Below are 27754 nucleotides of genomic sequence, written 5' to 3' on the forward strand. Positions count from 1 at the left end.
AAGTTATACAAGATATTAATAACTTCATCCTTATAGATTCTATTGGATTGTAAAGAGCTTGTAAAACTCATATGTTCATCATGTGTATGATAAGTTATGATCAATCTAATCGAATCTATAAGGATTAAGTTAATAACTTTGGTGTAAACGCAGCTTTACAATCAAATATTTCAATTCCAAAACAATCACTTGCTCTTAATAGTTTTGAGATGTAGGCCTAGTGGGAGAAGGTTGACGAATCGTGATCCTGTGCAAATTGGAGAGCTTCTAAATTTATTTGGTCGATGATGGAGGATATTTATGTTGGGCTTATTCCTTGTGTTGCAGCTGTTTTGTTTGCTTCTTAGAGTTTGATTCGAGGTGTTTTGCTAGTATTATAATTTTCAAGATGTACAATGATATTGCTGTAAAAATTTTGAATTCATCAAATAGGCTACAGTACTACTAGTAGTAGGTACTGAATTTTTTCCAACACCCATAGCATTCAAAACTTGTTATCTAATTAAACTGCCGTACCGGTATGTCTTGTATTTAGATCTTGATTATATGAACTATTATTAAAAATATAATTGATTATTTTAAACGAGAATGAACAGTTAATATTACATCAATTAACCTGTATCAGCTACCATCTATAGAAGGCATTGACAATACAGAGGATCAGCAACGCTGTTCTGCTATCTTTTTTCATCATATACGTGTAATTCAAAAAGGACTCTACAACTTTGAAAATTCATATAAATCTTATTAAACAAGGTATAGAGCTGGTTTTTGGTGTTGTTTGAAAGGAGAACACTCCAAGTTTTCACTCGCGTAGTCCGGTAGTGCCTGGACGTGCCGCACAGGCGCTAGCGGCAGTTACGTCAAAGATGGCTGCCTTCATACACTTGACCCCAGCGTGCTAGCTGTGTGTTTTGGTTTGAAACCGGCATAGTGTGTACCCTGATATGTTGAAAAATTTTTGATACCACAGATCAATGAGGATGACCAAGAATGAAATGTTTTCTTTATGCAAGATGGCGCACCACCACACTACCTGACTGACATCTAATATTTTCTTGATGACCAAATCAGTAGATTGGCTGTAATGCGCCAATTGCATGGCACGCTCGGTCCCCGCCAGACTAACACCACTGTATTTTTTTTCTTGTGGGGTTTCATATGAGATATTGTGTACCTATGTAGGCCTACCTCCTTTGCCAGCCACTCTACCTGAACTTAGAGCAAGGATTTGCACTGCTGTTGAGCAAGTTAAACCTGAAATGCTATATAGTGCAAGTCTGAGAAGAAAGAATACCAGTACCGGTACAAGATATTTTTGCCATAGAATAAAACAAGTTTACAATAGGCATCATCATTTTAAAATATTTTCATTTTTAAAATAATTGTGTCAATTTGTCACATTTATAAAATCATTACAATTTAGATACTCATCTAACCTTAAGCCATCCAGCAATAGTTCTTTTAAAAATAATAAGCAGCAACAATCTAATGGACAAAGGCCGATTGTTATACAGTTTACATTGTAGATAACTGTGGCTTTTCAGTGTTTTGCTTCGTTGGTGTTATCAAGTCATATCTATGTCTTGTATTTAATCGACTATTGATGGGATGTCTGCAGGATAACCAACGGAAGTCACATAGGAAACCTTTAGATTAAGGTAAAAAACAAGTGTTTTCCTTCAAAACAACACCAAAACCAGCTCTGTAACTTGTTTAATAAGAATTATATGAGTTTTCAAAGTTGTGAAGTCCTTTTTAAACTATAAAGCCCTATAAACTTTCATTGGAGATGGCAGACTTCGGTGTCAGGATACTAGCCGAATTTTCAACTTTGCATTGGTTATCTTCAGGGATACTTTTGAGTCAGTGACTCGAGTGAACCAGAGCCGAACAAAATGGCGGCTGACCCAGGGCAGACAAGTGATCCCATGGAACGACAACCAGACATCGTCCGGTCGATGCTGTTTGGCGCGTACTTTTGAATATTCGGATGGCGCGAATATTTGAATAAAACACACACACACACACTGATGTGACACTAAAAGTAAGTTGTTTTGCAAAAAAACATGGCTCATGCTGTAATAAATGAGTTTATTCTAGGAGAATTGGATAAGGAACAGAATAACAATAATAATAATTATGATGCACCAAACATTGTAGGGCCAGTTGCTGCGGTTGTTGTGGAGGAATTGGGAAATCCTTTAAGGGTTTTCAATGTATTATTCCAACAGGAACGTAATAATACAAGACCTCACAACTTGGGTTATTTTGAAATTATAATATCACTTTATAATATGAGTGAGTTTAAAAGCAATTTTAGATTTTCTTAGCAAACCATGCAGATAAAAGATTCCATACTATTATCATCAGAATCTTTCCACTGAAATTTTGTAAACATGGTTAATGTAGCATTATTCTATTCAGGTCACCTACTGAAAACATACCAAGTGGGTCGCGGTGTAGATTTTGGATTCTTGTTTAATAATCATTATATATTATAGGACTATATTTTTTGGAGTCATCAAAGAGACCACTGCACTAGTCTTCATTGAATGAAAATAATACCATTTTCCCTAAAAATATATTTTGGCTGCTTTTAAATTGTATAAAAATGAAAGAAAAACTGATTTACTTTTACATTTTAAAAGAACCAAAATGAGTTTAGAAATGTGCTGTAGACTATTTTAAATTATTATCATTTATTTCCAATGACCAGGCATTCCTGGATAGATCGATCACGTCTTCAGTTATAGGATGGTCATAGTTGACTAGACCCAACTATAGGCCCGCCACAATGTAGACCCACGCTAATCCATGAAAAGCAACCCACGCCGTGGGATGTTTTGTAAACCATTGCTAAGCTTCTCCAGACATCTGTGTAATACATGCAATGAATAATCCACTTGTCAGCTGATTGATTATGAATAATTCTATAGCAATGGTTTACAAAACATCTCACGGCGTGGGTTGCTTTTCGTGGATTAGCGTGGGTCTACTTTGCTGTGGGCCATATGAGCATATAATAGAGGTACTGTAAGATATAGGAAATACGAAAAACCAAACATGGTGTATTTCAAATCGAAAATTGGTAGATGTTTGTTTTTTTTATTAAATTCCTATTTTACAAAGATTAACATCAACATTTTTAGGTGCTCTTAGAAGTTATAGGAAGGAGAATTAACCAGCCTGCAAATATAAAAATACCTCTTGAGGAGAAAATACTTTTTACAGTTTGGATGTTGAGCAAACCAGAGACATTCTTAGCTGCTGCTGACAGATATAATATTTTTCTCAAAGTACTGCTCATAGAACATTCTAAGAGATAGTGGATGTCATTGCAGCTTCAGTAGATGAACATGGTCGACACTCTTGCAGCAACAAAAGTCATCTGATGTAATTAATAATAGCCTTTACCAACTTCATAACTTGTGCTTGCTACATAAGAACTTCCTTTAATACAAGATTATCACCGGGTTGCACAACGGTCTGTTAACTTTTAATCCCAAATAAATTTCACTTTTGTTGCATCAGTAGTCCACACATGACCCTCTGTGGTGACTTCTGTAACATAAAGAAAACAATGATATTAAAACATCATTAAGTAGTGAACATGATTGACTTCCATAAGGTAGGTCTACTAAGTATTATGTTATAATTACTAGTAGTGCACTCTATATACAGTGGTGCTTGCAGAATACATTGTAGTTCTTAATTTTCAATATGTTTTAAATCACTCTCAAACAGGCTGTATCAGTGCCACTTTTTTGAAGTTGTATGTCTTTTGAAGGAAACTTCAAGCTTGGCTACAAAATCTTACAGAAGCTTGATTAAATTACACCGGAAGAGTAGCTCAAATAATGTTATAATCATGAACATATAACACAGAAGAAATGCGTCTATAGTGCGGTCACGTTATATTGGCAGTAGAGTAATATAGAAGAACAACGTTGCCAATTCTCTGCCTTTTATAGCTGATACCAGTATATTTCATGTAATATCAATTGTTCATTCTTCTTTAGAACAATCAATTTATTGTACTCATCAAGTGAATTTACATTTCAATAAATAATACACTTGCATAATTAGATTGAAAATTTTGTTAATAATTAACAATTATTGATTATATTTCTACATTTTAAAAAATCTGGCACAAGGATAGCAACACCAATGTTAATCAAATACTGGCATTCAATCAAATACTGACTATCCTATGGAAAATTAAAGGTTACACATTTTCCTAAACATTTTATTTGTATCACAGTTTTAGAGATTTCTCTATACAGTACTGTAAGTCTTCTAGGTTTTTCTCAGTATCTTCTTTAGTATTGACAAAAAGACAGACTTCTTTCAATTGTGGAGTACCTTGGTTTAAGTTTTCAAAAAGCAATGGGTTTAAAGCTGCATATTATACACCAAAGTTTTCACAGATTCTTCTATAAAAAAGTTGTTGATTATCTTTAAAAATTTGCTGTTCTCAAACAATGTAGAGCAACAAAAGCTGTCAAAATTTTCGCTTAGAAAGCATAGCCTGCATGGACTTGTAATGAAGGAAAATTTTGTTGGCAACTTTTTCAGTGTTTACAATGTATGGAAAACAAAAATCATGTTAGATAGAGGGATTTTTACAAGTTGAGGAAGCAATTTTGCTGAAATTTGAACATATTGCCATAATTTGTTAAAAACTTTGAATGACAACTCTAATGTAAAAGCTCCAAGTTTTTAGCTTGGCGTAAATTATCACAGTATCTACAAAAAATAGCAGCAGAATATGGTAAAATTATTTATACCAATGTGACTACTATCACTATCACTAATCGTTATTATGTGATAGAAATTATATTATAAGAGGATTGCAAGAAAGCGTCTCACCTGCTGCTAAACCAGCCATCTCGATGTGGCCATAGTTTTGTTTCAGATAGGACTGGAAGAAGTCCAAGCTGCCTGTAAAACAAAAATCATAATGTTTCAGTACTTGAGCTATTGAATTTAAATTAAAATCAATCTTTATGAAATGCAGAGGACCTGCATAGCAAATAAAATTATTCTTATAGAAAGCAAGAGATAATTTTTATAATCTTTATAATGCATAGACCTATTTCATAGAATAACAAACTTTTTAATGTAATGAAAATGAGTGAAGTTTATTAGGTTTAAGTTTATGTTTAGCCGATTAAGTATTCTAAAATTTGATAATGAAATTCTATTTATTTTTTTAATAAATTATGCCATAAGCAAAATACGAATAGGTATTGAGGTTAAACAGCAATAAAAATCTAAGAAGAAACAGAATTAGCCAAAATCAAAAGTAAATATTTCAATGCTATTTAAATGGATCAATAACTTTCATGACCACACAGAATAATATTAACAAAATATTATATCAATTATTTAATTATTCACAATTTCCTTGATGAACACTAAAAAGTTTACTGTAACAGTTTTGGATACGGTACCATAGATCACGTCATGAGCACAAATATATTTTAATATAATAGTTATACTAAACTAATAATATTGTCAAAAATGCAATTAATAAACTTACCAGCCAATAATGTGTGAATTTCCTACTTTCCAATCATTTTATAAAATATGCCTTCAAAAACAAACTCATGTTTGTATTCGTAATAATCCTCCATAATTATTTGCATTTAGTTGTGTTGTTTACTTGACTGCAGACCAGAGCAGACGACGCGAAACTATCAACCAATAGGAGCGCTCCGATTCCGGGTGACTCGGGCTATAACTTCTTAGCCCGTACTATTTGGTTGGGTCACGATTCCTGACCCGGGCGAGAAAAATCAAAGATGGCGACCGTGTGATTAACACTGAACTCTATACTAGTATACAGTTGCTCTATAGTTAGTATACAGTTCACTGGTGATGAACTGTCAAAAGCTCCCATGAAACGCGGGTCACCTAGCTCGAGTCACTCGAATCATTGGAGCAGTGTATCCCTGAAGACGCTCATTTACTGATAATCAGTAGTACAGGCTTAGACCAGTTATAGATTGGACACGCTGAGAAGTCTAGCCTCTGAAGCCAACATCTACTGCCATATCTCCAAATCGTGACGTCATCATCGGATAGAAAACTTATAGATTGTGCTTATTTCAGAAGGATATAAATTTTTATTCATTAGAATGGTAAACTCCAGCTTCCCTCCCGCTGAAATGGACACAATTTGCTATGGAAAACAATGTAAACAAACTCTACAGAAAAGTTTTCTATCTGATGCTGACGTCACGATTTGGAGATATGACAGTAGATGTTGACTTCATCGACTTTCAGTATGAATATACAATAGGCCATGTCCCGTGTCTATTCTATAACTGGTCTAAGGGTACAGGCCTCTCCATTGTCAAAATTTATGTTGAAGCTTTATTATTTATTTGTTATTAGCGTTACCTACATTCCAAGAATAAAAAAAGGTAAAAGTGACTATTTGTGCCGTAATAAGTGACATTAACCTAGGAAAATCATGGAGCCTACTGTAAGTATATTATTTATAAGACTTTTTTATCTACCTGTCCACTGGCGGGAAACTACAATAGCTTTCCTTCACAGGCAATAAGATTTTTTAACAGCCTTCCTAAACAAATTCAGGAAACACGGAACTCCTGGTTCTATACCACATTGAAAAATAAACTCCTGGAAAAGCCACTCTACTCACTGCAGGATTTTTACAGTGAACCACTTTTTGGGAGTCAAGCATCTCTACAGCATGAATGACCATGTAGGTTATTTTTATTGAGAATTCCAACACTGCTTATCTGGAAACCCCAGTCATTGGCAACGACCTGAAGTATCACTTAGGCTAACCTACTTTTTAAGAGTCATAATTTATAAAGGGAAAATTTTTAAGCATAAAGGGAAAGTGTGATAATCCTGATGTATTTCTCATTATTTGTTTCTGAAATGAGTTTCTTTACTTGAATGATAGGATAGGTATCATCTTAAATTGTATCGAATGTAAGTAGCCTACCTATCCAATAGGAAAAAATACTGTTGCCGTTCTTGACTAGATAAGATCCCAGATTGACTCAATTGACTGTAACAGTAAAAAAAAGTAAATTCGTATGGCTTTTGTTGGTGGGGAGTCCCTTGCGGGAAGGTCCCACCGCCTGAATATATAATTTAAGCCGTCAATGGGCCTTACGACTGTCATACTTCAGCCGGGACCGACATTTTAACGTGCCCATCCGATAACACGGGAGTGATCTGTTTAAAAAACTTTTGGCTCTCAGTGGGGTAACAGTGAGACAAGAGATTGAATTTGAAATAAACTTTTATTGGACGAAATCTAAAATTTTAAGGTGAAAAATTTCCCAATTAGGCTACTTTACAAGATCCTACCTATTCGATAATGTTCTATATATCTTTAATTTTAGATCTATTCATCCTTGAAAGAATGAATTCATAGTCAGCTCGATATTTGAATCAGCAGCCGAAACCATTGCATTCTCTTTGGGGGTGGGGGGGGGGGGTTGTTGAAAGTTTCTGGTAGTGAGAAGCAAGCCAAGGGATAAAGTGGTTCCAGGCTATGTACCTTGTGTATCACTAACACATTAGTAGGCTACCTACCTATGTTCCAAATGTAAATTGTACATTAGTTCTCCCCTAATTCAGCCATAGGCCTATTATGAATGAAACCAAGTATCTATTAAATTTTAACTACTCATCACAGAGGCTAAATCATCTCTGACGGTAGGCTATTGCTGCTGACCTATAATAATAACTAGCATGTAACTTGTGCTCCACCAGGGTCTGTTCAAAGCACAAATAGATTGAATTTACTTTCATAGTTCCATGCTCTGATATTGAGAGTATTAACAACCTGAAATTACAATAGAAACTATTTGATGTGGCTTTTATCTTACATGAAGTTTATTGTTTTTGAACAGGGGCGCCATTTAGGGGGGATGGGTTAGGCCTCCAACAAGTATCAGATGAATAATGAAAATGCGGGTCTATCTACATGAATCCTTAGAATCTCATACTGATTTTAATACTTTTTTAAACAGCAGTAGTATAATTTCTACAGTATTAACAATGTAGCAAAATTGCCTTGAAAGTATGGGTATGGAGTAATAAAGAATATATTTTTCTCTGTGGTGTAGTTGAAGCTTAAATATATAATGGTTACAATTATTGATGAGGGCACATAAGTGAGTTATTGCATAAATTTCAACGTGAGAATTAACAAGTTGCAAGATATCACAGTGAAAGCAAAAGAAAGGGCACGATAAGAAATCATTAATGTATGTACAGAGTTGGTTAGAATTATGTGAACAGCTTAATGTTTCTTTAGCTTTCTAACTGAAAGTTATTCCCCAATGAAATTGTTGAAATTGTCATTGTCAAAGAAAAATTTCTCTTTTTCCATGATTTTTAAGAAATCTGTTTCAGTGTATTCCTACTTTAGGGCCTCTCTGTAGGCCTATATTTCTAATAAATACTTCATGATCAACTAATAATGTAGGTCTTTATGCTTGTATTGATACTTCAACCACATTTGTATAAAACTGGAGAAAATGAAGCATATAATAACATCTTTGAATGTAACATTTATGGGGGAACCCAGGACCCTCTATCCTTTGGGCATATTCCTTCCCCCCCCCCTTCAAACCTCTTGGTTTTGCCCCCCCCCCTAGCAGTTTGGTGAAATGGCGACACTGTTTTTGAAGGAACGGATTCAAGGATCCAAAGGTTCAAAGAACCCCACACATCATCGAAGCTTATTGTGTTCCCAAGTAGTATGTTAGTTAGGCAAACCAATACCTATTTCCTTCACAAGAACCAGAAATTTTTCCCTAAACTAACATTCCATTCATCACCTGGTTGCAATCCTTGTCGCAATCCAGTGTGATATGCTTGGCAGTCTCTTCAGACTGATTAGACCTCATGACCTCCGTGAGTTCCACTCCTGGCCTTCTTTGTAGGTCCTTTCGCAGGAAGGGACGGCCAAGTTGCCTCTAGGGCGCCTGTCCACCCTTGACTAAGCCACTTGACCCACATTTGTGCCTGGTTTTCACCCATTACTGGTCTCTTGAGTTTTTTTCTGTTTGCCCCTCCGAAACTTCACAGGGTCAGAAGCCTCACTTCTCCCAAGAAGTTTTGCCTAAATGGCCACCCTTCTTTGAGCAGTGGTGAGTTTTGGCCTCACCATCCACAAACTCGTGATCTATGTGAGTTCCACTCCTTGCCTTTTTGTAGGTCATCCGCTGAGAGTGGGGACGCCAAACTGCCTCTAGGGCGCCCAGCCCTAGGCAGGTCCATTTTAGTCGCCTCCTATGACAAGCATGGATACTGTTGGTGAATTCTGGTTTTCAACACATTCTTGAGTACGATGATCGACTCAAAGCTCCCCCAACCCACAGGGGGCAGATGCGATGATACATGATACAAGAATAACAAAGAAATTAATTCTTTTCATACTGCATGCATGACCATGAACAAACAAGATCATCTGAAAAATATTGTAGAATCAGCTGGATGGCCTTATGGAGCCATACCGAGTTTCAAAGCTTCATCTTATATACAATTGATATTGAAAATTCAAACATTGATGTTTAAATGGTGAAAAGTGGTCATGCATGCAGTAAAAAAGAATTAATTTCTTTGGTGTTCTTCGACCAGTCTTAATAAATAAGGTATCTTTGAAATCTTGATAAATTTTAGTAACTTTGTTGTCTTTTCTGAATTTTTTGTAAAGTGAACGGTTTTCGTGAAATTTGCAATCAAAAATTTAAAATGGCTGCCATTTTGAAAATTCACATTGAAATTATTTTTTTTAAGTTGAGTCTATAGCATAAATATTCATGCAAAATTTCAAATCAATACAACATTTCGTTCTTGAGATGAAAAATCTCAAGTGGAGAAAACAAAATGACAGCTATAAGGATAACCGTTGAGTTTTGGACACTTCAAATATGACATTTGTAGTCTCCTATCGACCAGGAACAATACCCTAGAATGTTCAACACTACTTCTGGAAGATCATGTATATGACATCAATACAAGTACAAATAATATAGAGCAACATACTCTTCTATGCTCTATTGAACCGTTTTCCTCTGTTTTTGAAGGTAAAGTCTGAGCCAATGGATTCTGCTGAATGGCCAGAAGACATGGCCGATGTCAAAGTTGAGATTGACATAGACTACACCATGTCCTGGCTTGGCAAGCAGGAGATTCTGCATGAAGAACAGGTGACTTCATTTGCATTAGAAATACTTGAAATCCAACCACTTTTCACAAGGCAATGTTTGTCTGAGAGGATAACAGCTCATTCAACAAACAAACAGTATGGGTACATAAATATGATCATGTATGTCCAGTGATCATATTATGGTGGCATAGTATAAATTATGAATACCCATTAATAATATAGAAATTATACTAGTGACCCCTTGGGTTATAGAACTCGCTCATGAACTGTATTGTTATTGCAACCGCCCCTAGATGGTGGTAGAAAAGCTCAAAAATCTAAAGGGCGAGTCATGGGACTTGATAAACAACTATTTTTTTTATTCAACTTGTAAATTTTATTGTCTGAACTAACTACTAGAAATTTTGACAACAAATAATCTGTAACATTTTATTGTGCATTCATCAATAACTCCAGAGAACTGTTTTTGAGATTTTGCTAACTGATCGGGGATTCAAACAAAGGTAGCACTCATTTCTCCACTTCAAATTTATAATACCAGGGACTCGGTCATTCAAGGGCTTTAAGCATGAGCTAGAAAATACAATGTCACTCACCATTGTTCAGAGTATAGATCCATCACTATCCGAATTTTCACTACATAGGATGTTATCACTAATATTTTCTATAACTCGTAGTATCGAGTGACCTGGCTGGCTCAGGTCTGGTGTCAGAGTTTTCAGGTCGCAACTGATCATTTTCAGGGCTACTGACATGACCCAATGACTGCTTTTTAGGCAGTAATAATATTTTCAATAAAAATTACACATTCACTTCAAACAATTATTAAAATACTGCAATTCATCCCAGGATGAAGACTAATACATTGATACAAATTTGTTTCTATTACTCTCAATGAAAACTTATTTCAAATTACATGCTCAAGTGGGAAAAAACTGCACTGGAGAGGCCCGAGGCTACCTCTACATTCAAATCTGTATTGATTTGTGGATTGATTCAAACTAGCTTTTCCATGCAAATAATGTTCCCCTCCCACCAATGAGACGACGGTCCACGTGGAGACAGAGCACAATTCCGTGGGAAAGGAAAATACAAGTTTGAAATATTCCAAAATACCTACTAATGTATTTTTCATCACTAACGGAAATTCAGTTCCATGAGAATACTTGAACCCTGCATAAAATTGAAAACTGACTGCCTCCCCAGATGTAAGTTAGCAAAATCTTGTGAGAAAATTATTTTTCAATAGAAAAATTAATGTCTCATGATGAAAATTAAGAAACTTCTTAGTATCTTAGTTTTAGAACTAACACTCCCTCAATAAATACATGATACCAATAATAAATTATTGATATAACTATCTTGTATATGTATGTGTATCTCTATTCTCTAGTCATGTCTATTTTCAGGTGTCATCCATCCCAGTACAAGTGAATGGAACAACTCTTCATGAAGAAGGCGTAGACATGGAGGAAAACGAATGTAAAGAAAAAGAACAACTATCTAGCAAAGGTTGGTTGAACTATGGAAAAGATTCTGCTCTACAGAAAATAGAAATTGTGTTTAGAGCTAGTAAAGTTTGATTCAGGAAGTCATACCAGAATAGAAACTTAATATCATCAATCAGTCTTCTATAATGAGTCTTATTATCTGAGTAAGAATATCCAGTTCTCTCTCACTCTCTCTCTCTTTCCTTAACTATCTATATTTATCTATATCTATATCTATATCTATCTCTCCCCCATATTTCCAGTATAAAGTGAATGCTCTTTTAATGTTTCAGAGACAACTCTACCCACTGACCATGTCAAACTGGATCACATTCAAGTGCTAGATAGAATTTCCACAGCGTTAAACCAAAGGCAGAGCTCAAATGATGATTTTGTAAGTGTTTTTCCAAATAATTCCAAACTATAAGGTGTATCCAAATACGTGTACTAACATACATATACATTTTCAATTTTCCAATTTTTTTTCAATTTCTTAAAACACACAAAAAAAGACAAAACAAATGAAATACAATAAAAAGCTACAAATATAAAAAAAACATGGGTTTTGTGGTTGGGTGTGTTGGAGAAGAGAAAAAAAGAGAGGATGATACCTAGCCAACTATGGTTTCCCATGTAATAGGCAGGCAAAGAAGAGAAGAGAAAAGTGATGAGGAAAAATGGGAAGGGAGAAATGTGGGGAAGGAAGAAAAAACAGAGGAATAGGTACTCAAATTAAAGGTCAGCGAGTCCACTGAAAAATAAAAAAAAAACTTATGGAAAAACAATGCTGGAGCAGAAATCTTGAGTCTTATATATCTAAATAGAAGAAAAAAAATCACTGTATGTCTAGTTTTTTATATCCAGTTTAATTTTTCCGCTGATCTTATTGTCCATGAGAAAGTGATTTGGAATAAGGTTTATTATTTTTGTATCTATGTCAATTAACTGCCTCCTTATACATTCAATATTAGTGTTATAGGTTACATATTTGTTAGCAGTGGCCCTTAGATTATAATAATTATGTGTAGAGTTTAATGTGAGAGGAAAATCGGATCTATATTTTATTAAGTACTCAATTACGGTTTTTATGTATAATTGGCATATAGTCATGACCTCAAAATCACTAAAAACCATATCCATTGGATAGAACCTGGGTTTGCTTAATATAGCTTTAATCGTCAGTTTTTGTGCTACAAATAATTCAGCAAATATTAAGATTGAATGAATAGGTGGGTGGGTCATTTGTTCATTGTTCATAATTAGAAAAATAATTTCTCAACTTTTTCTTGCTTTCACAATCCACTCTTATCTTACAGAAAACAACATTTTTGACATGCTAAAAACTGTTTTGTTCAAGTACCTAGATAATTCAAATAATAATAGATAATAAATTTATGTCCTGAAAGAAATAAGATAATTTTAATATTAATAATAAATAAATTTATCTTTTGAGACAAAGATTAAATTTGTGTTCAATGTTAAATTAGTGTGATGAAACTGCTGATCAAATAACTTTTCAATGTTTGTGTTTATTATTCAAGAATCAAAACATTTTTAATAATATCAACATATTTCCATTTAAAAGTATAAAGAAATATAGACTCCACTTCCCACATTAAAACATAATTGAACTTTGAATATAATAATTTAGGTTATTCAGACAAATTGAAATCTACCCACTCTGAGATTCTCACTATGTTGTGGTCTATGATGGCATTCACATGCTATCAAAACTTTTCATTCATGAAACTTTTGTGTCATCATGGAACTTGGGTGACTATGGTTCATATGGCTGAAACCACCAATCAATCAGCTGTTTAGAGACTGGAATTTTATAATAATAAAAATCGAGCCTCAAATTTTGTCGTTCAATAACTTTTTTATTTGTGCACAGAATTTGATGATTTTTGTTTAGTTGTGTTTTTGTTATCCAGCTAAAGTTTGTCATGAGATGGATTAACTCTTTGGCGGTACGAAGTTTGCCGGGCCAGCTAGTTTGTAATAATTCTCAACTTTGGCAAGTGTAGAAGTAAAAAATCTGGTGTGGCGCACTCACACAACTTTCCTTGCCGTTATGAAAATTGATCAACTGATGCTAGTGTTTACGCGCATCTCGAGTCTACTATTCTAAGATCTGAGCCAGCTGGTGACAGGACAATTATAGCGCTGCAGACACACAAAGTCTGCTATCTCTTCATAATGAATGATTTAATAGAATCAACAGTTGCCAACAGTTTGCAATTGAATAATGCTATTTTCTCAAATTTCGAGCTTATTTTCAATTTTAGGTGAAAAAGTTACTGAACATTAATTGTAGAGATTTTTATGCTCAATCTTTTCCACTTGAAGTTTTTTGTTTAAATTGTATCTGTAGCCTGATAATTGGGAATTCAAAATCAAACTTTGCATAGATGGGGCGGTGCTCCTGAAATTTTTACAGATATGGGACTATTGACATTTGATAGAGCTTATCAGTTTCTTTTTTAGGTATGAATTTGATCAAAATCGTTGGAGCCGTTTTAGAGAAAATCGCAAAAACCCTGTTTTTGACAACATTTTCGCCATTTTAGCCGTATTCTTGAATTGCATTTGATCGAAATTGTTCGTGTGGGATCCTTATAGTGTGAGGACCTCAAGTTCCAAATTTCAAGTCATTCCATTTATTGGGAGATGAGATATCGTGTACACAGACGCCATTTTAGCCATCATTTGAATAGCATTTGATCGAAATTGTTTGTGTCGGATCCTTATAGTGTAAGGACCTCAAGTTCCAAATTTCAAGTCATTCCATTTATTGTGAGATGAGATATCTTGTTCACAGATGCACATACACACACACACACACACACACACACACACACACACACACACACACACACACACACACAATTCGAAATCATGTGTCAGTGCATGAAGGTCTGTATAATAGCTCCCAAATTGTATGTGTTGCAGATGGCGACAGTTACTGTTAAAAAGGAGGAGGAGGAGGAGGATGATAGCAGCCAGCAACCAGCTGCAGTGGAAGATGATTGCAGCCAACAGCATTATCTAATCCCTGGCTACAACATGATTTTCATCAAAGAGGAGGCATATGGTGAGATGCATTCTATTGCTATCCGATTCTTGATTGACCAGGGTCTACACTCCTTGCTCGGGTGATTAGATTGTGGCCAGCTTCCTTACATAAAGTGGTTTGATGTTTGGGAGTGGAACTCCTGTGTAAATGCTACTCCTGGATGGGCTGTCTGCCACATGTCAACCATGCGTCAACCACGTTTTTCTCCTATCTTTCTCCACTGCCATTATATCGTGGACCTCACTATATATACAAAATGTCTCACAAAAAGTGTAACAGTCAAAGACCGTAGATTCTGCATGAAATTTGCAACAAACTGTTTGTAATTTGGCTTTGAACTCAATGAATGTCTTTTTTTACTTTTTTAGCACTCAAATAAAGATCATAAACATCAAACAAAGTAAAAGATGTAATGGATATTATTTAAAATTATCATCTCTTTCCAAACATATCTTTATAATTAGATTTCGACTGAAGGTTCTCCAGTTTTTGACGTTCTTCAAAAATATCGTTAGTAATACTTTACTGAACATTTTCTATTGCAAATTTCAAGTTCAATCTATGATCTTCATCTGTTACACTTTTTGAGGACTCCTAATAGTGAGATTCTACCTACTTCTACCTACTATAGAGGGTAATGGTAATAGAAAAAAAGCAAACGGTTGTCTTATGATTTCCACTCACTATAATGTGAATTTCAATTATATATCCTGTTATATGTACAAGATATCCATAATCCACAATTTATTAATTATTTTTACTAAGTTTTGTTATGGATGATTGCAGATGAGCAAGAGGCTGAAGGAAGTTCAGTGAAGAGTGAACCAGAGATGTGGCCTTCAAACTGCAGCACATCTGGCCGAGACAATGCAACAGAAGTGGGTGGACTGAATGAGCATTCAATCTCTCCAGTGGAAAAGTGCACTGAGTCATCTGTGGCTGGCAAAAAGACCAAGCTCTACAGCTGTGCTCGCTGTAGCTATAAAACACCAAGGTTCACTGATTTAAAGATACACATTAGAAAACACACTGGGGAAAAACCTTTCAGCTGCCAGTTTTGTGGCTTCAAAAGTTATACCTCAAGTCATTTGAAAAGACATATCAAAAAACATACAGGAGAAAAACCTTTCAGCTGCGAGTTTTGTAACTACAAAAGTTCTCAGTTGAGTGATTTGAAAAAACATATCAAAACACATACTGGAGAAAAACCTTTCAGCTGCGAGTTTTGTGACTACAAAAGTGCTCAGTTAGCCAATATGAAAAGACATATTAAAACACATACAGGAGAAAAACCTTTCAGCTGCGAGTTTTGTAACTACAAAAGTGCTCAGTTGAGTCATTTGAAAAAACATATCAGAACACATACAGGAGAAACGACTTCCAGCTAAGTGAGTCCTTCATATATGATGAATTCGATAACCATGGCATATTATTGATTTTATTAGGCTATTAAACACTTAATTTACTTACAAAACATGTTACTTTCTTAATATTTGTGAACGTTTTATAGACTTATCATTGATCTTATTTTTTAGGTGACCTACCTTTAGAGGGTTATGTGATGTTTTATTATTGTTTGGAATAATCTAAAATCGCTTATTAATAACATGCAATGTGAATGGAGATTGTTGCATCATTGTGGCAAGCCTTGGTGTGCACTGCAACAAACCTTTAGTGCTCATCATACCTTTCCATTTATGGCTACTATACAAATTGGAAAGAATTTGATGATCTACAAGCCCATAATCAGTATGGATTTTCTCCATTAAACTTTGAAAAGTTATAAGAGCAAAAATATAGAAATTGGAGGCAAATGTGGTTTTTCAAAAATGTTATACCTTCAAGAGCTGATATTTCAAAAACTATAGAAGATATTATAAAAAAATTTGTTGTATGAATATTGTAGCAAATAATGTAAGCTTCAATTTTGTATGGAGTAGTCATGTCCGTAAGACATGCATAGGTTTTGAGTTATATGCTAGAAACAAATAAAAAGCACCTTCGAACCACCATCTTTCCCTTAGCACTGGAGGTAGAGGTGGGGACTTGTGGTATGTTTACCTCATAACTTCCCTTAAAAGACTTGCGAGGTCAAACTTTTCCTTTCATACCCTTTTATGAGCATCCATTGTCTGGACTAGATACATGTATTGCTCATTAATATAATATACAGGGTGTTTATATACAGAAGTAGTGTCGAGAATTTTAGGGTATTGTACCTGGATGCTAGGAGACTACAAATGTCATATTTGATGTGTCCAAAACTCAGCGGTTATCCTTATAGCTGCCATTTTGTTTTTTTCACTTAAAAATTTTTATCTCAAGAACGAAATGTTGTATTGATCTGAAATTTGGCATGAATATTTATGCTATAAAGACTCAACTATAAAAAATAAAAAAAAATTTTTTTGTTGAAATTTTTCAAAATGGCGGCCATTTTAAATTTTTGATGGCGAATATCTCGAAAACCGTCCATTTTACAGAAACTTTACAAGAGACAAAAAAGTTAGCAAATTTTTTCACGATTCCAATGATACCTAATTTATTAAGATTGGTCGAAGAATAACAGAGAAATTAATTTTTTTCGTACTGCATGCATGACCACTTTTCACCATTTAAAGATCAATATTAATTTTTTAATTCCAGATGTATTTAAGATGAAGCTTTGAAACTCGGTATGGCTCCATATGGGCAAACAGATGATTTTACAATGGTTTTCAGATGATAATGTTTGTCTTGTAAAAGTATTGTTGTTTCATTAAAAGTAAAGAACCAGATGTAGTGCTTCCTATTTCTTAGTCTCACGTTTCCTAGGTCTTATTTCTATCTTAAATTTCCAGTTTCAATATTTTCTTACATTGCTTCTACACAAATATTTAATTATTGTAATGGAATTTAGTTCGCTGGAGTACACCGATATTCACTTCATGTATGGAGCAGCTCTTGGCAATGCGACCGAAGCAAGAAGAATGTATGCAGCTGCATTTCCAAACCGCCGTCTCCCTTCCGACAAGGTGTTCACAAGAACTCACAATCGGCTGAGAGAAGTTGGTTCATTTGAACGGAACAGGGTAATTGCTGGTAGGCCTCGAGCAGTTCGAAATGTTGCTTTTGAAGAGGAAGTATTGCAGAAATTCGATTTCAATCCTAGAACGAGTACGAGAGCAGTTGCAAAGCAAATCAATTCAAGTGCTTCTTCTGTGTGGCGTGTACTAAACAAGGAAAGACTTCACCCCTTCCGCTTTCAAAAAGTTCACTCATTGGTTGAACGCAACTATGAGCCAAGAGTAAACTGTGCCCGTTGGTTTCTTCAGCAAGACATTATCCAACCAAATTTTCTAGAAAATGTGTTATTTACCGATGAGTCCAGCTTTACAAGAGAAGGAATCTTCAACTCTCGCAACAGTCACGTCTGGGCCTTAGACAATCCTCATGAGGTCAAAGTGCGTGGTTATCAGCATAGATTTTCGCTGAATGTTTGGACGGGTATCTTAGGTAATCGCGTGATTGGACCATACATTCTTCCTAATCGTCTGAATTCTCCCACGTACATTACTTTTTTAAGAGACATACTACCAGAACTTTTGGAAGATGTGCCTCTTGCAAACAGATATAATATTTGGTTTCAACATGATGGTGCCCCTGCTCATTTCGGAAATGTTGTTACGGACTTTCTGAACATGACCTATCGTCAGCGGTGGATTGGGCGGGGTGGACCAGTACCGTGGCCCGCACGTTCACCTGACCTCAACCCTTTAGATTTTTTTTTCTGGGGCCATATGAAAGACCTTGTTTACAGCACGCCAGTAGAAAACGAAGAAGACCTTGTGGCAAGAGTGGTTGCTGCAGCAGGTGCCATTCAAGATGATGAAAATGCTTTTATAGCAGTTCGACGGTCCATGATTGAAAGGTGCAGACTGTGTAATCAAGTTGAAGGACGGCATTTTGAGCAATTGCTGCATTAGTATCAGTGAACCGATTTGAGTGAAATTAATATTTTTCAATGTAAAATAAAATTTGGAGGAAAGTTATTCTTGTATATTTCTGTAATAAGAACGGTTTTCATGAAATTATAAAAAAAATTAATATTGATCTTTAAATGGTGAAAAGTGGTCATGCATGCAGTACGAAAAAAATTAATTTCTCTGTTATTCTTCGACCAATCTTAATAAATTAGGTATCATTGGAATCGTGAAAAAATTTGCTAACTTTTTTGTCTCTTGTAAATTTTCTGTAAAATGGACGGTTTTCGAGATATTCGCCATCAAAAATTTAAAATGGCCGCCATTTTGAAAAATTTCAACGAAAAATTTTTTTTTTTTTTTATAGTTGAGTTGAGTCTTTATAGCATAAATATTCATGCCAAATTTCAGATCAATACAACATTTCGTTCTTGAGATAAAAATTTTTAAGTGAAAAAAACAAAATGGCAGCTATAAGGATAACCGCTGAGTTTTGGACACTTCAAATATGACATTTGTAGTCTCCTAGCATCCAGGTACAATACCCTAAAATTCTCGACACTACTTCTGAAACACCCTGTATATAAAGACAAAGTAGACAAAAGAAAAGGAGCAATGTGCATTTCACCAAACTCCAGGTGCAGATATACTCTGTAGCAGATTTACTGGGACTCAGAAATGCATCCACATAGCAGCACTTATACTCAAAAATGAAGCTTGATAAATTCTCTACACTTCTTGTTCAGTGGAATTTTGTGATATTCCAAACAGTTCCCGAGATATTCGCTCTTTAAGGTGTGTGGTTGTAAAAATAACAGGTTTTTAACCAATGTTTTGTCTTTCAGAGCTTATAACTCTCCAACAATGCATAATAAAAACGTATGCTTATCATAGATTTGAAGAGCATTGAATTCTCTTCGAAATGATTTATTATTTCACTATTCCAAGTTTTCCTTTCATTATTATAGGAGCTTCTTCAATGTAGGGGGTGCGATTTTCATTGCTGCAACAATTTATTGTTTGACAATGACATTTTAAGGGAGTGTCTGTGACACAATTTTTGACTTTACAGCTTGATTTTGACTGGTTAGTAGGTGAACATAGCAAAAATGCGCATCTTTATCCCCTCTGTTGAAGGTGTGGAACCACTGAGTTGTCACTTGTTCCAGCAATGAAAATTTCACCCACTACATTGTAGCTCCTATAACAATGAAAGGAAAACTTGGAGAAGTGAAATAATACATCATTTCAAAGAGAATTAAATGCTATACAAACCTACGATAAGCATCAGTCTTTATTATGCATTGTTGGAGAGTTATAATCTCTAAAAGACAAAACATTGGATAAAAACCTGTTATTTTTACAACCACACACCTTAAACAGCGAATATCTCGGGAACTGTTTGGAATATCACAAAATTCCACTGAAAAAAAGGTGTAGAGAATTTATCAAGCTTCATTTTTGAATAGTTAGTCATGTCGGTTTAACGCATTGTTCTCAAGATATGAGCGTGAAAGCAATACGCTGAAAAATTCAACTTTTAAACCACCCTCATCCCCTTAGCACATGAGTTAGGATTGGGGACTTTTGATATGTTCTCCTCCTAACTAGTCTCAAAAAGCTGCAAAGTCAAAAAATTTTTAAAACATTCCCTCCAAATTCCTTTGTCAATAATTGGTCTATTGTTGCAAAAATGGAGATTTCACACTCAACATGAAAGCTGCTGCAAAAGGTGTAGGGAAATTCGAAAAGTGTGAAAAGTCCTTGACTGGACTATATGGACTTGGGAGGGACATGCGCAGCAGAGAAGGCATACAGAGGTAGGGATACAATGGCGACGAAGTCACCGTTCTGAACCGGCCAGTTACACCAGCCATTCTCTAATTTCTAGTGAATATTCAAGCGCTCATGTTAAACTTATGGAGTTTCCTCTCTGGAAGCATTCAGTTGACTGACTCTAATCGACAAATTGGCTACTGCGCTTCTACCTATGACTCTATTAATCAGTATAATTGGCTGATCTCTCTCCATTTCTCTGTGCTGCATATTCCTCCAAGTCAGGAGTAATTTTGTAAGGAGTATAGGCCTAAATTGTTCAATCAGCTCCCCAAGTTTGTAAAGAATGCTGAAATAGTATATTTCGCACCTAGGGTCGAAAATGTACGTTTTCCGGCTCGAGATCGCGGTTTTCAAGTTTGAGACGAAGTCGAGAACTTGAAGCGTTTGAGAGCCGGAAAAACATTTTTGCCCGTGTTGCGAACGCTATTTTTCACCACACCAAAAAAAAAACTTCCCAATATTATAAGAAATTGGAAAATAAATAAAATTCAAACAGTGTATTTTGATAGTTTGAATCTTGGTTATGACAACTTTCACTGTCAATTAATTTCAATATTACTAATTAATAATTTACAATAGTGACAATATTTTTATACTATTAATATTTCGAATAATTGTTTGAATTTTTATAGCTCACGCTTTGCACCTGGTGCAATATCTCATGGATAGATGGATGAATAGAATTGTCATTACTATTTTGAAATAATGTGATTAAAAAATTAATATAATTGCATATTTCACAGTTTTGTCTCAAAATATATCTAAAAAATTGATTGAAATTTTAATTACGGTAACTAATATAAAAAATAGCTAATAAAAGTCAAAATTCATCAACAAAAAAAATGTCATTGACCGAGGTTCAAACCTAGATCATGTTTGTAATTCACTGAGCTTTGAGTTCTGATGTATTACACCTTTACGCTCTCGGCCATTGTGTATTGTTGATCGTAGAGGCCTGTAAGTCAGGAAACGTACTATGTAGGCTACTATCATATAGTGTATAGTGGCAAACTTGAAGCTGGTTTGCCGGCATTTTCACAACAAAATATTGCTCTGAAAATAGTTAAATCATAGAGAAAGCATTCGAAGATTCAATCTTGAGTGGGCCTAATGTTTTCTCTATATGGTTTGATATTGAAGAAAAATTATCTAAAAGTTTTAATAATGAATTACGGAAAAATTACTAGGAATTTTTCAGTCAAGGCTGAGTTTCACCAGTAGGCTTACCTTAAACTTTAGATCTTTGCTGTATTTTCCTATTATTATTGTTGATTGTATTGCATTAGGAAGTGGAATTCGATAATAAAAAAGAAACAATTATTACTCTACCTCACTTTTAAATAGTCTATTGATACAATTATTGTACTTTGATTTCAAATTTGATTCTTCACTTTTAAATACTTGCGATACGTACCTTTCTGACAATGGACAATGCAGCCAACATTATATTGTTGAGGCTATGGAGATATCATTGTATTCTATTGTTTGATATCAAAAACACAATAATAAATATTAAATTATGAAACAGTAATTTATAAAATATATTATAGACATGATACCATGATTCACGATACATAATTATATAGATTATTACAGTCGTTATGAGATTATCTCTATGATTTTTGTGAGATCGGACACGATCAGCTGTTATTCAAGGTCATTTTACAGCCCTAGGGCCATAAAGTTTTACCGGCCTGGTCGGAAAACAATCATTTTCGGCCTCCATATGACGCACGTAAACCAGCTCATTACATCCAAGTGTGGCGAAAAAAGATGTTCAAATGCATGATAAAGGAGCAACTGGTAGAACGGCCCATCTATTCGATGACAGAAGTGAAGGATCAGCATTCATCCACTGCCATCATACCAGTCTGTGTGGAGGTAGGCCTACTCCAAGATTCCTTGGCACTGCCTATCTGGTTTTCCCAGTCAACGAAAATTCAATTATCAAGTAATGCTAGAAACTTTTTGTTTTAAAAGGTGAGTGGGTGGTGAAAGCTTCTCAGAAATAGTTGAAATTATTTTTTTCAATTATTGTCAGAAGAAGTCAAAAAACTTGTAAATTAAAAACCATCTATTAAGAAAAGTTTCAATTTATTTTGGAAAGCAATACTTTCCTCAACTATGATGATAGGGCAAGGAAAGTAAAAAAGTTGGAAGTAATTCTAAGAGCATATGAACCAATGGAAGGTGAAAAAATGGTAAAATTGTTTCAGTTTCAGTTTTTTTTCTTCAGCAGTCAATAGACCGGGGAATTGTCAAATACTAATAATCCAACCCCACAAATGTTGATGATGCACCCTCTATGTATTCAGACTGTATAGTATGTCATAAGCTGCGTTTACACCAAAGTTATACAAGATGTTAATTACTTCATCCTTATAGATTCTATTAGATTGAACGGAGCTTGACAAACTCATATAATATATTATATATTATTTATATAATTATGTTCATCATGTGTATGATAAGTTATGCTCAATCTAATAGAATCTATAAGGATTAAGTTAATAACTTTGGTGTAAATGCAGCTTTACAATCAAATATTTCAATTCCGTAACAATCATTTGCTCTTAATAGTTTTGAGATGTAGGCCTAGTGGGAGAAGGTTGACGAATCGTGATCCTGTGCAAATTGGAGAGTTTCTAAATTTATTTGGTCGATGATCGAGGATATTTATGTTGGGCTTATTCCTTGTGTTTCAGCTGTTTTGGTTGCTTCTTAGGTCCGGGTTATCTCTAGTCCAGGATTAATAACCGGTTTTTGCGCTGTGGTCTAAAAATCTGCTTTATGAGCTCGGGTCTGGCTGACCCGAGGCGTGGTCCAGGATTAATAACCGGTTTTTGCGCTGCGGTCTAAAAATCAGCTTTATGAGCTCAGGTCTGGCTGAGCCGTGGCATAGAGGCGTCGCAGGGATAAACCTGAGGATTAAAAAGTTGGGCTTATGAGAACAACGACGGTTTAACCCTGGTCTAAAAGATAATCTCGGTGGGCTTATGAGTCAAAGTCCGAGCTTAAATCAGATAATATTGGGCAGAAATATGATGTTGTTAGACTTCAACTTAGACCTGCTAGAGGGAAGGTTTAAGTCCGGGATTAAGTCAATAACTCATTATTGTTTCGTTTTTGACAAAAGAGAATGTTATATTAGGGATCATCTTTGAATTCTGAACAATTTCATTACCCTCAAAACCATATTACTTGTTTCACTCATGTCCAACACAATATCATCAGTAAATGCAAAAAACAACTTAAACAACCAAAATTATTTCCATGATATTCAATATATTCATCATATATCTACTAGAGACTCCCTGGGTTGAAAAACTCGCTCATAAATACTGTTGTATTGATCTCCGAGTTCCGCAACTTGTAATAATACAGATCTGGTGAGAATTATTATGGAAACAGCTGAATATATCTTTTACAAGTATGATATTACAGTAGTAGAATCCATGGTAATCCTATTCGAATTGAAAAAAATACTTTCTGTAGCTTCAAAACTTTTTTCCATAATAAGGATCTAACTTCATTCGAATCCAACTTCATAGTTTCAAACAGGGAGGTGGTCATGTGATACATGACTTCGATACAGAATTTCAAAGGAAAATGAATGGCAAAACCCGCACATCTCAAACCGTTTCAATGATCTCAACATTATGAAGATACTAATGAATTATAAAAAAAATATTCTAACTTACAAAATGGCACTACCGGCAAAGAAAACTTGTGCGCTGGCAGTGAGTTCGAATAACTAGGTAAGGAAAACAGGTCACATCTCAATACTTACAAACGATAAGACAAAGTAACAAAATTACAAGCAAATGACAAACTCAAAAAGACCAATACAAGGAAGCCATGAAAAATATTTTTTTTAATTTAGCGTATAACACAAGAATGACACACTACATAATGGATATAGATAATTTAAAATAAACATTAATTTATTCTAATCTAATCCAGTATAAGATTCATTATGGATTTCGTTATTTATGAAATTAAATGAATGAATACCTATACATTTAATAATCAAGTGTTAGTAAACACTAATAGGAGCTTCTACTCACAAATTCAACACTTAGAAGAAAAAAAAATTGTCATAGTAACTGCTATCACAAGTAGTATTATGAATTATAGAACTTATAAATTAAAGTTGTGTATTATTCAGCTGAAATCATGTGTGGACGCATAAAGTCTGTCTGTATGACAGTCTGTGTGATATCACCCAAATAGCATCAGTTTTTTCAAATGAATGAAAAAATTACAAAAATAGCATGCAAATAATTCCAGCTGAATGATAAATCAAAACACATCTTTTATGCACTTTCAATGTTATTTTTGTATCCTGAAAAAGGATGAAAGAGTGAGTCAATTTTATTGTCCAACGAACTTGACCTGTAAAAAGGTTCGAAGAATTTGTGTTCAAAATTTGAAGATAATTGATCAATTCTCTCTAAAGTTCTTGTTGAACATACAAACAGACAGAAAACAACTTTGGCCTTCAGTAAGTCAAAAGTGAGAACTTAGCTAATGCTCGTTCAATAATCCATTATATTCAATATTATGTATCACAATGAGATATTATAAGTTTGTTGCATTATTACAATAAACTAGTTCGCCATAAAGTGAATAATTATGTAGGTAATAATCTTGTATATTGAAATTACTATGTAGAAAATGTTATACAAGTACCTTCTTCTAATAATAGAGGTAATACCTTCTTCTTAATAGAGGTAACTTCATTGGTTGTGCAAACATGTGGATGATTTCAATGTATAAGCTATAAGAAGGTGTGGGATGATTATTGATAAAATTATTATTGGTTATTATTATTATAAATAATTATTGATTATTTTATAATTGAAAATGTGAACTATAGACGAATGTTGACAGTGAACTTCCAAGTGAGAAGGAATACACGAAAGACGAAGACAAATAATAGGTGAGAGTGCTTCCAATCACCTGTTGCCAACATTACAACAAGAATTCCCTGTGAATTCTACAGTTGCTCCATGGTCTAAAGTTGCGCCAGCTCAAAGATAATCCAAGCTTATGCCCTGTCTCATGTGCCCATTTTTTAGTCCTGGACTTCGTTACGCCAGGGATTACGGAATCCTCAGACTACAAAATCCCGAGCTCATAAACCGACCCTTAGAGTTTGATTCGAGTTTTTTTTTCTAATATTAAAATTTTCAAGATGTGTAATGATATTGCTGTAAAAATTTTGTATTCATCAAGTAGGCTACATATACGGGGCTCAACCAACTGACCCAACTCCCATTTGACCCAACCTACCACTAGACCCAATTTTTTAAAATAGAGAGAAACCGCGAAACCATTTGACCCAATAGACATCTGACCCAATATACCATTTGTCCCAACTCTATGAATATCAAAAAACCAACTGACCCAATTGACATCTGACCCAACCTACCACTTGACCCAACTACTGTGCTGCACTCTGGCAAAACGTCTGCAATGTTCCAGGCTTGGTTACTCTCTACCTACGGTCTACTCTTCAGGTAAAAGTCTAGAAGGCCTTGAAACCAAGCACAACTGTTTTGACAGTTCTTGCTATCTTTGAGGTTAGATTTGTGTTATTTTGTGATTTTGAGGTTAGATCTGTATTATTAAATTTGGATGAGGTTATTAGATTTGGTAAAACCACCATAAAAGCATCTTATCAATCAGTAAATGATTGATGATTATTCAATTTGATATAGGTAACTTTTCACAACTAGATTTTACCTAACTCCAAGTATTGTAGTCTATTGTTGCTATCATAGTTTTCATTAAGTCAGAAAAAAGCTGTTGACAGGTATCCTACAGCCTACAATATAAGTTCTGTAAGACAATGGAATTGAGTTACTGTATTAGAAATAGAAATTGGAAATGAATATTTATGGACATTCCTTATAACCTAGGTTAAAACCTACAACATAAATAATTGTAGAGAATGACTTTGATGGAATCTGCCTTGAAAAATTTCCTCACAAGTTTCTTCCCTCAGTAAATTTGGATAAGTGTTTCTAGAATACATCGATTTAGAGTAGCCTACCTACATAGTTTTATGAATATTTCAGAAGCTATGTTTCTGGTTGTACTATTTATTTACTGAGAAATAAACAATTTGCACAACGAAATTTGTAAAAAAAAATCAGATAATCTCCATGATATAGTACCCTACAATTCTCGGTTACCGGTACTTATGAGACTGCATTTCTCAGTTGAGTTATTTATTGAAGTTGTCGAAGGAGTACCACTCATCAAGAAGGCATTGATGTTTTGCGCACCATAAACTATGCCACCAGAGCGCAGCACAGTAGTTGGGTCTAGTGGTAGGTTGGGTCAGATGTCAATTGGGTCAGATGGTTTTGTGATGTTTATAATATTGGGGCAAATGGTATATTGGGTCAGATGTCTATTGGGTCAAGTGGTTTCGCGGCTTTTCTCGATTTAAAAAAATTGGGTCAAGTGGTAGGTTGGGTCAAATGGGAATTGGGTCAGTTGGTAGGCACCCCATTATACTGGTATAGTGAGGTCCACATTTATCAACAATGTGGAAATTCAACTAATTGACAAAATATTTAATCTCAATCATGAAAATTTATTATCACATCTTTAAAAAATATATTTTCTTGACAAATAAAATATGATTAACAATTTTCAACAATAATGCACAGTTAAATTCATCAGATATACCAGTATCAGCTGTTTGGGTGGCAAGGCTGAGATCTGGCAACCCTTTTCTCCTATCTTCCTACACTGCCATTATAACGTGGACCATACTATAGTACTGAGTTTTTCCCAACACCCATGGCATTCTAATTAAACTACCATATCGGTATGTCTTGTATTTAGATCTTGATTACCTATATGAACTATTATTAAAAATATAATTTCTTGCTTAATAAAATATAATTGATTATTTTAAATTATGAACAGTTAATATTACATCAATTAACCTGTATCAGCTACCTTCTATAGAAGGCATTGACAATACAGAGGATCAGCAACGCTGTTCTGCTATCTTTCTTCATCATATATGGGTAATTCAAAAAGGACTCTACAACTTTGAAAATTCATATAAATCTTATTAAATAAGGTACAGAGCTGGTTTTGGTGTTGCTTGATAGGAGAACACTCCCAAGTTTTCGGGTCGCATGAATTGGGAATATCTGGAACTCAAAATATCTTGCAGCTGGCCGGAATTGGA

The 27754-nt window shown here is 34.7% G+C and overlaps 1 protein-coding gene and 1 long non-coding RNA gene across 5 annotated transcripts in view; one reads left to right on the forward strand and one right to left on the reverse strand.

Moving 5' to 3' along the window:
* Positions 1-3174: 3174 nt before the first annotated feature.
* LOC111045577 lies at positions 3175-5843 on the reverse strand. 2 transcript variants are annotated; one of them, XR_005572904.1, is made up of 3 exons: positions 5546-5843; positions 4873-4940; positions 3175-3564 (listed from the first exon to the last, which is right to left on the reverse strand). It is a non-coding gene; the product is annotated as an uncharacterized LOC111045577 (long non-coding RNA). The 2 variants fall into 2 exon arrangements; XR_002605715.2 differs by having other exon boundaries at positions 3177-3564; positions 4873-4944; positions 5546-5836.
* Positions 5844-6252: 409 nt separating this feature from the next.
* LOC111045576 (gastrula zinc finger protein XlCGF57.1-like) overlaps positions 6253-27754 on the forward strand; it is a 39986-nt gene continuing 18484 nt past the window's right edge. The window contains exons 1-6 of one of the 3 annotated variants that reach the window (XM_039440957.1): positions 6329-6493; positions 10089-10211; positions 11581-11683; positions 11955-12055; positions 14614-14755; positions 15524-16848. In XM_039440957.1, the coding sequence (XP_039296891.1) occupies positions 6482-6493; positions 10089-10211; positions 11581-11683; positions 11955-12055; positions 14614-14755; positions 15524-16125 (1083 nt within the window). In that variant the 5' untranslated portion in view covers positions 6329-6481 and the 3' untranslated portion in view covers positions 16126-16848. Of the gene's footprint in view, positions 6494-10088; positions 10212-11580; positions 11684-11954; positions 12056-14613; positions 14756-15523; positions 16849-27754 lie in introns of those variants that run through there. The other 2 variants (XM_039440954.1, XM_039440955.1) reach the window with 2 other exon arrangements.

This window comes from Nilaparvata lugens, chromosome 14 (assembly GCF_014356525.2).
Source record: "Nilaparvata lugens isolate BPH chromosome 14, ASM1435652v1, whole genome shotgun sequence".
Classification (NCBI taxonomy): domain Eukaryota; kingdom Metazoa; phylum Arthropoda; class Insecta; order Hemiptera; family Delphacidae; genus Nilaparvata; species Nilaparvata lugens.